This window comes from Rhagoletis zephyria, unplaced genomic scaffold (assembly GCF_001687245.7).
Source record: "Rhagoletis zephyria isolate East Lansing unplaced genomic scaffold, Rhagoletis_zephyria_1.1 Rzeph_scaffold_00474, whole genome shotgun sequence".
NCBI lineage: Eukaryota > Metazoa > Arthropoda > Insecta > Diptera > Tephritidae > Rhagoletis > Rhagoletis zephyria.
In genome coordinates, this window is record NW_016157558.1 from 219,902 (window position 1) to 235,805 (window position 15,904).

Here is a 15,904-nt window from a genome sequence, read left to right on the forward strand (position 1 = left end):
TAAATATCAATTTTGAGTGAATTATCTTCAGTAGTTACTATAATATCGCAGTTTCGTATTCTGGTTATTTATTTCTGGTGGTTACAGTCCGATTTCGCCCATTTTCAATACCAACCTACCTTAGATTAACGGAAACCTACATACCAAATTTCGTTGAGAGATCTCAATTTGTGCTCGAGTTATCGTGTACACGGACGGACGGACAGACAGACATGGCTTAATCGATTTCTCTATTCATTCTGAGCATTTATGTATACATTTGTCTATATCTATCTCGATTCGTTTTGGCTGTTACAAACGACCGTTATGTGAACAAAATTAATATACCCTTGTGCACAAGTGCGCTCGGGTATAAAAATTTACCCCATAGGTGGCACGGGAGTCGAGATATTTGGAAAACCCGTATTTATAGTCCGATATGTTTCATATTTAGAACGTATATTACTCAAATAGAAAGAAATAACTCCACACAAAATTTAGCTAGACGGTGCGGGGTCCATTTTTGACATAGAATACGTCTTACGTTTCGATATGGAGGCTATGTTCAAATGTTGTAGTTGTAATTTTTAGAGCTTCACGAAAACGCTTATTGCACGAGAAGTAGGGAAGCGATTTCAAAGAAGAGTGGCCCGTTTCAAAGACAAAATTCCAAACCTATCGACAGATACATTTATGCAAGTAACCGATTTGGTGTCTGTCGTAGAAAATACGGTAAATATTGGCTTATTTTGGGGTCGATTTTGAGCCTTTAAAGTGCTCTAGCAACTTATGGTTGGTATATATAACATTCATTTTCGGGATATGGGTTCTTTAGAGCAGTAGAAATATTATCGCGGTACATGTGTAAAAACAGTTAGGTGCTGGAAGAGACAAAAGGATACCAAAAACAGATTACGCAGGTGAGGGGAAATATGTATAAGCTGATCGCAGCATATTTTGTACCTATGTACGTACCTACATATGTATCTACATTCATGTTATAGATATGTACATTGTACATCCATATATATACATAAGGGTGGGCCAAAAATGCATGTGAAAAAGTAAAGTCGGAATTTTTATGCTCTCACCCCTAGGATGGTCCTATACCGAAAAAATATATCCCTATTTTTTATTTTGAAATCAAAGAATATTTAGAGGTCGCTCAAAGCGCCCAAAGTTGTCCATGTATTTTATATTGGGAAAAAACAACTTTTCGTAGAAATGGTATAGAATTCTTAAGAATCAATATTTTTCTATCGGAAAACTCTGTTTATCTGCAGGAGATTCCCAATAATAACATCCAATTGTTTATTAAACCATTTTTTTATCGCAACTACAATTTATAGGTCCGCCAAAAACCCACAAAAACCCCGAAATATGCAATGGGGGGACAAATAAAAATGGTTAGTATTAAAAAATGGTTAAATAAATAATTGGGTATTATTATTGAGAGTCTCCTGAAGAGAACCAGAGTTTTCCGATCGAAAAATATTGATTTTCAAGAATTCTATACCATTTCTACGAAAAGTTGTTTTTCCCCCATATAAAAATACATGGAAGACCCTGAGCGCATGGAGCGACCTCTAAATATTTTTTGATTTCAAAAAAAAAAAATAGGGTTATATTTTTTACGATATAAAACAATCCTAGGGGGTGAGAGCATTACAATTCCGACTTTACTGTTTTTGGACCACCCTAATATATATGTAGGTACATATGTATGCATAGGTAATACGCGAAAGCTTTATAGTCATATCATCAGATCTGTAATGTCAGTTCGATTTTANTCCTAGGGGGTGAGAGCATTACAATTCCGACTTTACTGTTTTTGGACCACGCTAATATATATGTAGGTACATATGTATGCATAGGTAATACGCGAAAGCTTTATAGTCATATCATCAGATCTCGATCGAAATCAGTTATCAAATTAAAGGGCTTGGCCTGTAGATGTGCAATAGGTTCTTATTTTTTGAAAAAGAGTTTCCACCAGATAAAAAAATTTAATTCAAATTGTTTTTAAGTTAAAGCACCTATTACACTAAGAGTATCGATCGAAATGGTTTTGACAAGGCTTTTTTTTAATTACACATATGTAGGAGGGTTGCCACCTGTTTCAAAAAGCAAGTTCGACTTAAATAGAGGCAGAAAATTTAAATGTATATCCTGATATAGATGTCAGACGAAAGACGTTGTGGTTTGAAAATATTTTGAATAGGGTTTCTACCTGTTTCAAAATTAGAATTTAAATAAAGTGTGCATGAGTTAAATGAAATATTAAAGTGCTACATGAAACGAAGGTGGTAAGATATCCTTAGTTTAAATATTTAGATTATTAAAGAGGTAAAAACGTTAACTCAAATTATTTAATAAGCTAAAGCGGTTATTAAAAATATGGGCAGCAAATGAAATTGGTTTAAAAAGGCTTTATTTCTGAACTGTATTTAGGAGCGTTGTCACGTATTTAAAAAATCAAATTTGACTTAATTCATCAGGCACATGAAATATTTATGTAGGTGTCACAATATCAGACGCTAGAGATTTATTTATTTCTTAACTATATTTACGAGAGTGGGCAGCTGTTTCAGAAGTCTTAGCTAACTTAAGCTCAAATCCGAAGACGAAGATAATGCGAAGACGAGCACGAACTCGAAGAAGAATACTAATACCGGGACTTAGGCTAATATAAAAAGTAATACAAATTTCTGCAGTATGAAAGGAAATAAAAATTAATCGAAATAATGATACACGTCATGGCATATATCTATTTATAAGCTGATAGTACATATGATTGAAGTTCATGTGGACCTGCTTCTCTATTGCTAAGTATTAATATTTTGCAATTCATATTGATTTAATAAATTCAATTCAATATAATCAAAACGAATATTTCATGTACCGTTTTAACTTGAGTGTGATCCTAATAACATCACGTGTTCTACGTTTAAGTTTAGCGGCTGTGACTCAGACACAGCCTGCAGGTCAAGACGAAGGCGCTGGATTGATCCTCTTTTTTTGTTGTTTATTAACCACTAATAAAAGCTTGTCTTAAAAAAAAATTTTAATTACTTTTTATGCTTCTTCTATAACATTTTTAATTCTAACCTAACCTGAAATTATTTTCTGTGGTGTAATGATGCAAAAATAGATACCCTGCAAACCATTTTTTCAGAGTATTCTAAATTGTAGAGAAATTTTAAGGTAAAGATCTTATCCAATTTTTTGCCGAATTTTCTAAAATGAAATAAACTGTGCACACTTTGATTCTTTTACGAAATTTCGGAAAAAAATCGGTAAAGAAATGAATATAATGCTGCTATCTGAAGAATTTCTTGCAGTAGTTTTTCAGCATTTTCTTTATTTTTCGTAGAGAAATTTCTTTACGATTCGTGTCAACCACTTCATATAATTTTCTTTGAAGATTCGTAAAAAAATCGTTACAGAGATGAGATACTCCTAAAGATTTCGTTAAGATTTCGGGAACTTTGGTTTGCAGGGTATACAGTTGAAATTTTTAAGTTTCGTAATGTAAGTATTTATGTATGTACTTATAAATTTTTAGCTATCAAAATAAAACTACGAATTAGGTATAATTTCTGAAGTAATAAATGAATTTTGCGTCAAAATTCATTCTGGCCGTAATCAAAAGCATGCGAAATTAAAAACATACGTTTTGCCGGGGTCTCGTTTTCTGCGCTTTGGACCATATGTATATACTTACATATGTACTTATGTATGTACATATTTACACATGTACATATACAATGTACATACATACATACACGTGTATGTAGATCTAAAATGTTAATTTCCTAAATTAGCTTAAGAAAGATGCAATCAATCAAGTTTAAAACCAGTTCCAAGCCATATATGCACATAGTATATGTATATCTGTAAGTAATCCACAGTACACTTGTTACTCCATTCGCATGCTATGGTCTTAAGACTTCATATACGTATGTGTGTACGTATGTAGATATTCATATGCATTTGTGTGACGGCTCATACATACCCTGCAGTAAAATTTAGAGACAGTCTGACAAAGCGCTAGATCCGAACTATCTCTGAACTAGTGCAAAACGGATGCAGAGCAGGATAGTTGAAACTTGCGGAGTAAATGTGCAAATGCTCACTACTCATACAATACGAAAGTGGCTCAGAGAGAAGACGTCTGACTCAAGCATCGTTGGTCGCAGGTATAAATCGCGGTGGAGGCAGCTGTGAGTTTTCAAATTTAATGAATTTAAATTTTTGCATGCAAGCAATATTGTGTTTTTTTTTAATAAAATATGTACAAAAATTGAATCTGTAACAGAAAATAACAAACGAAAAAACATCCAAAAATCTAATCTTAAAAACGTTTTCCTTAAACATATTTTCCAAAAGGGAACCGGTTAAAAACTAGTTGCAAAGTAATGCACTGGGCGACAATTGTCACCCCCAATGACATCGACGCGAAAAACTGGACAGTTGAAAGCATTTCAGCATTGCTAGCATTTAGCTAGAACTAGTACTGTCGGCAAAAGGTCTAGTTCTACGCTAGTTCTGAGCTAGTTAGATTTTCTGCCGGGTAAATGTCTATCTGTGCAGGTATGTGCATACCCAGCAAAAAATCGGCAAAGGCGGGTTCACCGTTCGTGTCCGGACAACTTTTTATTTGCTTGTCGGAGAGGGTGCTGAAGTAACGTTCACCATTCATTTCAGCACATTTTACTTTGTTCTGAAGCAAACAGCTGATGATATTGTTACCTACATACGATTTGAAGGCAAATAAGACATGTAATTCGCAGCAAACCCATATAAAGGAGAACGCGGCAACTCGAATCATCAATTCGTTCGGACAGAAAACCAAAATCAGTTTGATTCGAAAAAAGAGTGTTCAGCACATTTTTGTCCCGCTTTCAGTGAGACAAAGTAGGAAAGGAACGCGTAAAATTACTAACAAAAAGTGTCCGGACACGAACGGTGAATCCACCTTTATCACCTTTAGTGGTAACGTGTTTCAGAACGCATTGGCTTATAATGTCTTAAAATTTTTTCGCATATTTTAGGCATTGTCTGTAATGCAAAGTAGAATGTTCTTTAATTCTTTTCTACCGTTACTTTCTGTGGAAAATTCCAACGCATATAAATCATGTTTGGTCAATAAAGTAAAGTACATAAGTGAGGAAGTAAAATTTTAAGTTTATTTAAATATGTATGTATGTACATACCGCCTTATAGGTAAGATCAAAATACAAACATATGTATGTATAAAAACTGATTTATAAAAATTTTAATTAATTTTAATCTTTTAAGACAATCCGTGCTGTCTGTTTTCAATTTAATATACATAAGTAGGGTTCGGAATCTCTTGTTTTTATTGGGCATGTTATGTTATGTTATCTTTACGAGTCTTGGAATTTCATTTAAAATGGCATTCAATCGTTGCTGCATATTTTTGCATATTTCGCAGTAAATGCATGATTTTGCATATTTTGAAAAAAAAAATACCTGTTATTGCATATTTAAGTATTGAGCATATTTTGGTATATTTTACAATAAGTGCATGTGGTTTTTGCATATATTTGCTTTTTATGATTTACAATCATTTAAATTTAGTGCGAAATCTCTTGCCAAAAAAATCCATATAATTTTTTCTTAAATATTCATCTGAATATCTTCTTGGTTAGCCAAGCGGCCATTGATCTTCTCTCTTCTACCTCTGTTAGATCTCAACTAGTGGACGACTGTAGGAGAGAGCTGGCCTATATCACTGATCAATACGAAATTACCCTAATATGGTTCCTGGCACATAGGGACATTTACGGAAACGTGGCAGCGAACGAACTTACACGGTGCGGCTCGGCACTGAAGGTGTCCCACGCGGTGGACATAGGCGCTTGGCTCAGGGAGATAAAAGCAACAACTACCGAAATTTATCACTCGAAGGCTAACAGGCTAACCTAATATTCACGCACGCCGCCAATTTGCTGTTATGAGACCAACCGAAATTGAACGGCGTGCGTATGAAGCTAACTCAATTTCCAATTTTTGTTCTGCGTGACATTTTGATTTGACGTTTCGCTCAATGAAATCAAATGCAAACGCACGCAAGCCATTTTCGGTTGACGCAAAAAAAAACAAATTCGACTGCGTGCGTACCAAAACGCAAGCCGCGAATATTAGGTCAGCCTGTAAGCATAGGTGGAACCGTACAGGATTACCCGGCAATTCTGGGTGTCCTACGACCCACTTAGACCAAAGCTCCCTTAGGAATGAGCAAATAAGATACCTACTAACTTACTGCAGTGTGCACAGGGCACTGGTTCGTTGGTGTAGTAGGTACGTTGACTCTGGCTCAAAAGAGACAGTCGAACACATCCTGTGCGAGTGTCCAGCCTTTGCAAGTATGAGGCAGCCATTCCTACAGAATGGTTTAGAGTGAATCTGGCTCTCTCTGTATGACGTACCGAAATTCATTAAAGCCGCGAAATGGGTGTAGGTNCCAATTTATTGTCAAAAATTTCTCATGCACATGCAACTTGTATGAGATCAACCGAAATTGAACGGCGTGCGTATGAAGCTAACTCAATTTCCAATTTTTGTTCTGCGTGACATTTTGATTTGATGTTTCGCTCAATGAAATCAAATGCAAACGCATGCAAGTCAATTTCGGGTGACGCAAAAAAACAAATTCGACGGCATGCGTACCAAAACGCAAGCCGCGAATATTAGGTTAGCCTGTCTGGCTGTTTGATTATACACTAATTTTATCCATAAATATGTATTGTATTTTGAGGTGAATTCCCAGCCAGCAGAGAAACGTACTTTTTGCCGAAAGTGCAGTTTTCGTACATTTTTCGTTTCCGGAAATGTTCAGAAAACGATTTTCATATTTGTTCATTTTTCGTATCCGAAAAATGTCATCATCCTATTTCAAAACAATAATTTTAAAATATTTGTTTAAACTGAATCTTAAATATGTTTTTTGTTTGGTTTCCTGTAACTATGAAGAAGTTTCTGTGAAGTTCATAATGAAATCGTTTTCAACGAAAAATTGGATCAGACAAATTTCAGGAAAACAGCCAAAAGCGCATCCGTTTTACAACCATTTTCGATTGTTTTCTGCAGATACATTTCGGATGAACACTTTAGTGGGAGAACTGATCTGAAAAAAGTCCGAAAACGGAATCGGAAAACGGATGAAACATCAGGTTTTTATACGAAATTGTTTCCATTTTCGGATACGTTTTCGGATATTTTACTGGCTGGGTTGTTTTCGTTATTTTCTTGTTAAAATATTAACATGTGTTATTTATTTTTGTGTCAGCAATAAAATATTAGGAAAATGTTTTTAATTGCATACTTTACTTCTTTGTGGCGCATCTTTCTGACTTTTGAGTGCATATTATATGCGCATATTCTCGATTTTCTAGTGCATTAGATTCCGAGCCCTATACATAAGTATGTACTTATCTAGGCATTCTATATTAGTTTATCTGCAGGGAATTCTTTGTTCGCTTCTATGGATTCTGTTTATACATGCGTTCTCCCTTCGTTCGAAGGTAGGTAATGCTGCGAGTAGGGGCTTACGGCCAATGACATGCCATGCCTTCTTGAAGCGAAAGGGTAAGCGATTACCATCGCCTAATTCGATTGCAGTTTAATTTCTGTGGTAATCGTACTTTTTTGCTGGGTAAATATATACATATGTATGTACGTACGTATGTATATATAAACATACGCTTGTGTACGTGTATACCCAGTAGCAGCTGGTTGTGCATGGATAACAAATAAAAAGAACCTGCACGCCATTTTTGTCAAAGCACAGGTGCATCAGAAAATTTTCTTCGCCGGATATACATCTATGTATTTATGTGTGTGTATGTATATGTCTACACATACATACGTATATGCAAACGTATGTATGATTATATGAATGTATAAACATATACACATATCTACATACGCACTATGTACATATGTAGAACAAATGAAGAAATGGTAAGAAGCGCAGAACGAGATGCACAGCGAAATGAATGAAACTTTTTATCTTTCTGCAATTATAAAATATACATATGTAGATATGTATGTGCGAAAAAACTCACCATTAGCCACAACACGACAATTCGTAAGACAAGTTCTTCGATATTGTTGCCAACTAAACGCACGGAGCGGGCTCCAAAGTCGCCATTTGCTGTTGGCGTCTTCTCCGCATCCTCTCGTGAATGAATTTTCAGTCTTGCTGTCTCTCCGTTTTGCGGGTAGTAATCGGAATAACATTGTGTATTTTTTATAATTTGATTACTATATTGTATTCAATTTGTAATTGGTATCACCATTGACGCACTATGATAACTTAAGATTTTCACTTCCGTTGCGTATATTCATTCAGTAATTTTTCTATTGCTAATTTTTTTTTCTTTACATTATGTGCTAACAAATTTATCCAGTGGTGCGCTTTTCTTTTGGGATACTGCTTTTACGCAACAAATTTTGTGCACACATTGAAACAAGGAATTCAGAGACAAACATTTCATACACATAATTAGCATTCGAATACCGAGGGGCTATTAGGTGATCAGTTTAAGTTATTTCCACGTTAAATAACACTGTTTCACTTAATAATTGTGTTTGCATAATTAAATTAATGAAAGGGACTAATTTTTATGTTGGCATGCTATGTATATATATTTAAAGATGATTTTTTTTTTTTCAGTTTATTGGAATGAGTTAATTTCTCATTGTAGGTAGACAGTTAGCTTTAGTGTACATATTTTAAGATATGAACGAAAATACATTCATATGTATCTATGTACATAATACATAAGTAATTATGTATTCCAGTACTCGAAATTCCATAACATATCTATGGAACTGGATTCTTATCGACGCTTATCCATCTGTAATTATGAATACATACGACAATCATCCTTGATTTTCTTTGCAACTAGTGTCGCAGGATTGCCACTCTTTCTATACGCCACCTTTGAAACTGTAAATTTTATGTTGGCGTTGCCCGTTGAATGATGTACATACATACATACATGTTAATGCACACGTACCCATACATTCATTCATATGTACTTATAGTATATGCACACATACGTAGATATGTATAACTATTTATGGATGTAACAAATAGTTTGTCCAAACGCTGAGATGGCGTGCAAACTGCAATTAAAATGCCCACACACATCCGCTTTATCCAAAAGAGAAGTATGTGTATGTATTTTTATGTATATCCACATACATTTTTTATTATGTATTTTTATTCACACAATCCGCACACACGAAACAAGTCAAAACGTCGACACCGAATAAGGGCTAAACACGAACTAACCACAAATTTTGCATAATACAACGTTGATATCTGGTGCATGGTGGAAAACAATTCATGAATAGAGAAATGTGGTAAACAAAGCTGCTGCAACCAACGCACTTTCATCTCTACACAGAAGAAGTTGTATACCAACGCATAGATACATAACACACCTAAACGATTTGGTTCAAGCTAACAAATATACATACATGTTCATACATACATACGTATGTAGAAGATTAGTTAGTATGGGGAAATTCTCTTATGTATAAAGAGAAGTTTTTACTGCTCTTCAAACATTTAAGAGTTGCTTAAAATGAAGTCTACAAAATTGTCTATGCTTGCCATCATGGTTGCCACAATTGGTAACTTTCTACCAAAATTGGTAACTTTTAAACGGTTTGGTAACTTGGTAACTTTTATTTCATTTTGGTAACTTTTGCAACTAAACATCTATTTGCATTACTAGAAAGAAATGATTTATGTTTTGAATGTGCGTAATTATAAAAACCCTTCGAGTTTCAGTGGCAGCACTATTGACACTTTTACAAAATTACTTCGATTAAATTAGTCATCTCATATTCGAATACTGGAAATATTTACAATGGCAGCACCAAGGGCTGCGATAAATATTAAATTCTACCGTCTCACATATTAATACTGGCCATCTGGCAATTTTTGGTAAGGTCCATAAATTGTTTTGATTATTCCGGCAAAAAAAATGTCGCGTGCTTTTTACCAGACCCATCTACCGACATGTATTTCGACACCTACCGACATATATTTCGACGTATAGTAGAGTATGAAAAACCGAAAAAATAGCAAAAAAATGAGCAATTTTCGCAATTTACTCGAAATTTTGTACGAGTCAAACGAATGGTTAAAGGCACCCGCCACTTTTTTTGTGTGCCGGTGCTATTATTCCGTGAGTCGCAGGTCCAAGTATCGGCACATTCCGAACGAAAAATTACACTGAAAATGGCACAACGCCGAAACCGGTTTGTCTCCAAACCAAATTTGACAAGGGATGATGGATTACATCATACTCCTACCTGTCGGAAACACCAACAACGAAAATGAGCATAAAGGCACATGCAGTAATTAATTGATAGAAAAATATTTTCTAATAAAAAAAAATATTATAATTGTCAATAGCATTTTCAATCTTGATAATTTATCAAGAAAATAGATTTAAACTTCTGTGCTAGAACTGGGAGCTCTTGATAAATAATCAAAAATTGACAAATTATAAAAATATTGAATTTATTAAGTGCACAGAACCGGGCTGTAAGTATATGGGCAAATCTAAAAAATAGGTACACTCTCCAAACAAAAAATTTAATTTTTAAATTTGTGAGCACGCCTATGTTTTATATATCATTTTATTCGTATTCTCTTAATAAATCGATTAACAAAAAAGTAATTCATTTTTATCAAGTGCTTCAAAAATTAGACGAGGAATAAACATGAAATAGAAAACAAAAGAATAAGCTGGGTTCAAATTACGTCGTTCGATTTGTAAACTTTGAGCAAAGATTTTGAAAGTTGAACTCACTTAATTGGGACGTTCTAAATTGAATGGCATCCCCCGTTTTACCAGATTGGCTCCGGTTTTCGAGATAACTGTATTTGAAAATTTGATTAAGGTTTAGCTATTTTATAAATAACTCCCTTAGTTTTGAAGTTATTTTACTAAAATTTTACACATATCGAAATCGGTGCACTTTAAAGTATAGCTCCAATACATCTGATTACTCAGATATGTGTTTTTGCGCTATAACTCTAACTTCATACCTGAATAATAAACTGTATGCGTGCTATATGTTAAAGTGAACCTATACCAAATTTTTACCTGCTTAATTGGAGGAGTTATATAGCAAAACAACGTCTTTGGACAATCAGTTGATTTTATGACATAGTGAAGGAAATATTTTTTTTGAATTTAAAAGGCTCCAATTAAGTAGGACCAACTATCAGAACCTTTGTCGAAAAAAATTGATTTGATACCACGCTCGAAATATTCTGACTACAAGAAGGAGCATAATTAAAAGTACTCAATCAAGGTTTTTACACACTTCTAGAGAACATTTTTTTGAAGCATTTTACAGGTATATGCAACTATATAAGGACTAGTAGTTATACAAATATTTAGATCGTTTCGACTTATTTTCCAATTAAGATATTTTTGGAATCAAAATTACGCTCAAGATTGCAGAATATTTTATCTTTAAAAGTTGGTTTATTCTGAAAGCACAGCTCTTGCTCAGGTATCAAATTGTTCGCAATTGTTTGTAGAATACAATACATACATAAAAAAGTTATTAGAATTAAATGCTTCAAAAACTATGCGCGATAAACCGAAAATTTAGAAAATTGTGAAATGTGGAGTTACAGACTTTGAGTTACTTGCCATTTCGTCATTTTTTAATGCACACTTTTCTTATCTACTACATATAAAATCTACACATAAGTGCTAAATTCCCATTAAATTTCAAATCAGAATATGGTGTGCTTCAAAAGTTATGACATAATTAATTTTGCCGCTCTTAAAAATTACATAAAAAATTCACTTGTTTTCACTGTTTTTTTTTTTAATTTAAACACCTATAATTCCAAAGTTATGACGCAAATTGATCCAAATTTTTGTTGAGGCTTCAAGTATACGTCAATGAATTATATCCAAAAGCAACCAGCTTGATATAGTTTCCAACAGTGAAAATTAAGCTAAATAACACCAAGGTTACCTGTTTTTTAGATTTGCCCATATACATATTGGTTATGAAATATAGCAGTGTTATTCAGTATATATTTTTTTTCACTGAAGAAGTGAAGATTTTGTTAGTGAAGATTTGGTAACTTCTGGTAACTTTTCTTAAGAAATTTTGGTAGAAAAAAATGTTGGCGAGTGGCAACCATGCTTGCCATTTACGATTTTCGGAAGAGATTTTCGAAACGTTGCCACAAATATTCAACTGCATTGAACGACTTCAGTCCAGTGTTGCCGCGAACCATTTTTAGTGTAGCCAAATTCCTTTAAAAAAAAGGGCTAAAAAAGAGCTAAACAAGTCGTTGTGGCTAAAAATGGTAGCTAAAATTGTTTACTTACATAATCATATATACACACCAAAAACCTTTTCGTAAAAAAGGGGAAATATACGACACCAGCTTGCTGGATCAATCAACTGATTGTACCGTCAAGCTCGAAGCATATAACTTACCAGCATGCTGGTACAATATTTATTTCTTTACAAATGAGGTCGAGGAAAGATCGAAATGATTTGAGCCGAAATTTCATAATTTTTCTACCATTTTGTTAAACATTGTTTTTTTTTTTAATTCACAACTGCAATATCGTGAACTTAATATTCCACAAACACGGCTTTGAAATTTCCGCCAAAATATTTTTTACTTAGAAAATTTAGCTAATTTCACCACTCACGACCAGTGTTGCCACAAGATTTTTTTTATTTTTTACCAAAATCACGAGAAAAAGTTACCAAATTCAACAAAAAATTACCAAACTTATTTTATGTGTTGAAGTATACATACATGTGTTTGTACATATATCTGAAGACAAGAAGCTTTCCAGGCAATCCGCGCTCCATTAAGCTATAATTTTTACATCTGCGTGGGCGCTGAAAGCTACAACTCTAGAAATGCTTGTTAGTGTGGCCGAAGAAACAAATTTGTCGATTGCGTGTAGTTATATGTTATATGTAGTTATTGGATATACATCTTCATCCATACAAAGCTCAGACCACAAAACAACGGAAGGCATATGATAACTGACATTGTCATGGATACGGTTCATTGCAACAGAGGAATATCAGGCACATAATTTCCCGTAGAGGGGATTTCTTCTGGCCACTGAGATCATCCGACTTGGCCTCATTGGACTTTTTTATGAGGCTACTCGGATGGCCGTGTTTATGCGAATACTTAAACCTTAAAATTTTTTTAAAGTTTAAAATCAACGTTTGTCCAGTTATGACCAACATACAGACATATGTCAACAAATGACGGAAAATATCTCAAAAATTCAATGGTTCAAGGCAGTTCTGAAAGGTTTCGACTCACGTAAAGTGCCCTGCTGATTACCGTAGCTCTTTGAGCGAGAACATATCGTCGATTTTTTTAAAAAACCGCCAATCGACCAATTGCAAAACCGCCTATCTTGTGGCACTCAAATTTTGCACGAGAGCGTAAAAGCGGTTTTTCTTTGAAGGCATTGCCTTGATAGGCAAAATTTTCTCTAGCTATTATTTTACAAATCTGTTGTTTTAATAACGATTTTAAAATTTGTATGCATAAATCTCGATGCCTGGAGTTCAGGGTTACCAAATGGCATTTTTGCAAAACGGCATATTAAGGGGTTTTGCAACTGGTCGATGAACGGTTTTGAAAAAACATCAACGACTTGTACATATTTACATAGAACTTTACTCAAACGGTTGCCGGAGTACACGGGAATATTGATGGCAAATGCAAAGCTGATGAACTGACAAGGAAAGGTAGGACCACCCACAACTTCCAGGATAGGGCTCGGTAGATATAGTAACAGCCACTTTCAAGCAGTTTTTAGAGATCATACTATTCTAGAACCAAGGAACGCTGGACCAACTTTTCGCCTTACGAAACTTTCAGAATTATTCGTTATTTGTATAAAAGGAAACGCTAACGCTATGTGACATGTAGGACCGAATCGAAAAAGTTACCAAATTGAAAAATAAATTACCAAATTACCAAATTTAATAAACAAAGAAAAAAGTTACCATTTTTGGTTAAAAATTACCAAAGCGGCAACGCTGCTCACGACACCAGCACGCTGTTACAATCATAAAATTTTCAAATAGCTTTTGAAGTCGCACCAGCAGCTGGTACAATCACACCACAAGAACATACACGGTCAATCGACTTGATGGGCCATTTAACTAATGAAGCATATTAGGGGCCAGTTTTTCAGTGCACGGCCGTGGTTCAAACTAAGTGTAAACGCCCGATCTGGCTGGTTTAAACTAAGATCAGCCATTCAAGTGTCAGCCAGCTGTTCAATTTAAACCCAGTTTACTTAATCTGAGTTTAAACTGGCACTGAAAAACTGGCCCTAAGGGCGGTAAACTTCTCTATTTTAAACTATAGTTAAATCGTTAATAGATAAGTTAAAAAAACAGCCTACAGTATGTATGTATAAAAACGTAAGGAATATACAATACATATACTATGTCAGTCTTTCTTAGAAGGGCCAAGAAAAGGGCTAGGGGCAATTTTAAATTGATGTGGCCAAAAAAAGAATGTGGTAGCTAAATCTAGCCACCAAAGGGCTGAAACGGCAACACTGCTTCAGTATTCTTTGCCAAATAATTAATTAACCCTTTATAACTCAACTAAATAAAGAAAGTAAAATCATCCGGATTCTAATATATTTTAGTAAGAAATCAAACACGTATCTTTTAGTTTTCAAGATTTTTCTTTTATTTGGGGCATGAAACAGCCAAAAAGCAGTGTGACAAGTACGTCACAATATGTGACAACTTCTCAAGAAAAAAAAAAAACAAACACATTACCATGAACCAAAAAGACAAGATCACGCGGGCAGGAGACTAGCCCGTTAGAATCGCATTAAGGAAAAAAGTTGAACGATTTTGACATTAGCCGTTTATTTACATTTCTTCGTTGTTTACAATTTGGTGGTGGCTTTTTACTGCAATTTTCTTCATTTTCGCTTGTGACAACGTGTGTACACATAAGATAAAGAATAATTTAACACAACGGCATGATTTTTAGAAGAATTTGCATAATAAAAATGATTTTTCATGCGTTCAACAATTTCGCGGTTTTCTCCGTTCTCTTCGTTGTTTACTTCTTACAGCAAAGATGGCGTCGAGATTTCGGCAGCTAGAAAATAACTTTTTTCGTTCTTTCCGTCCCGCGTGATCTTGTGTCTTTCGTTCATGCACATTACCATGTATGAAATAATTTATAGCAATTGTTCTGCTTGTTGTAGCATAAAGCTGTACCTCATTTTTCACATACCGTTTGTGACACTCAGTGTTGCCACGGACACATTTTTTTACAGGACAGAAGGCGGCGGCGTACTCTTCGCTGTAGACTCTTCAATACCATCTGAAGAAGTTAGTCTTCCACACATTGATTCAGTAGAGTTCAAATGCATTCGTGTACAGGCTGGAAATGGTCTATTTACTTAGCTCTATGCTATATCCCTCCCCGATCTGACACATTGGTGTATTCACGACTCATCTCTTTACTGAAATTTGTTCATTTACTGACTAAACCCTCTGATTCAATGATTGTGTTGGGTGATTTTAATTTACCAAGCATATCATGGAACATCATTGACAATGATATCATACCTTTCGCGTCTAGTGCGTGCAACAACGTATTTTTAGAGGAGATGTCTGAACTCTGCCTAACTCAGGTTAATGTACTTCACAATAAGTTTGGTAAAGTATTAGATCTTGTTTATGTTGATGATGCATCTAAGTCCGTTGTAAATAAGTGTGATCCACTAGTTTTGCCCGAAGATGTCTACCACCCTGCTATGGAGGTATCTTACGAAGTTATAAGTGATGGTCAAAATTGCAGTACCCAAGCATACGA

The 15,904-nt window shown here is 34.6% G+C and overlaps 1 protein-coding gene and 2 long non-coding RNA genes across 3 annotated transcripts in view; 1 reads left to right on the forward strand and 2 right to left on the reverse strand.

Annotated features, from left to right (window-relative positions):
* The window catches only part of LOC108359833 (uncharacterized), a 23,880-nt gene extending 16,640 nt beyond the window's left edge, over positions 1–7,240 (reverse strand). Inside the window, exons 1-2 of the long non-coding RNA XR_001847003.1 lie at positions 7,230–7,240; positions 4,152–4,153 (exon numbers count right to left, since the gene is read on the reverse strand). This is a non-coding gene — a long non-coding RNA (uncharacterized LOC108359833). The remainder of the gene's footprint in view (positions 1–4,151; positions 4,154–7,229) is intronic.
* Positions 1–9,280, reverse strand: part of LOC108359832 (nephrin-like) — a 222,053-nt gene extending 212,773 nt beyond the window's left edge. The window contains exons 1-2 of the mRNA XM_017611896.1: positions 9,218–9,280; positions 8,073–8,726 (exon numbers count right to left, since the gene is read on the reverse strand). Coding sequence (XP_017467385.1) covers positions 8,073–8,247 — 175 coding nt within the window. The 5' untranslated portion in view covers positions 8,248–8,726; positions 9,218–9,280. The remainder of the gene's footprint in view (positions 1–8,072; positions 8,727–9,217) is intronic.
* Positions 9,281–11,673: 2,393 nt separating this feature from the next.
* Positions 11,674–15,904, forward strand: part of LOC108359834 (uncharacterized) — an 11,175-nt gene continuing 6,944 nt past the window's right edge. The window contains exons 1-2 of the long non-coding RNA XR_001847004.1: positions 11,674–11,687; positions 13,339–13,341. This is a non-coding gene — a long non-coding RNA (uncharacterized LOC108359834). The remainder of the gene's footprint in view (positions 11,688–13,338; positions 13,342–15,904) is intronic.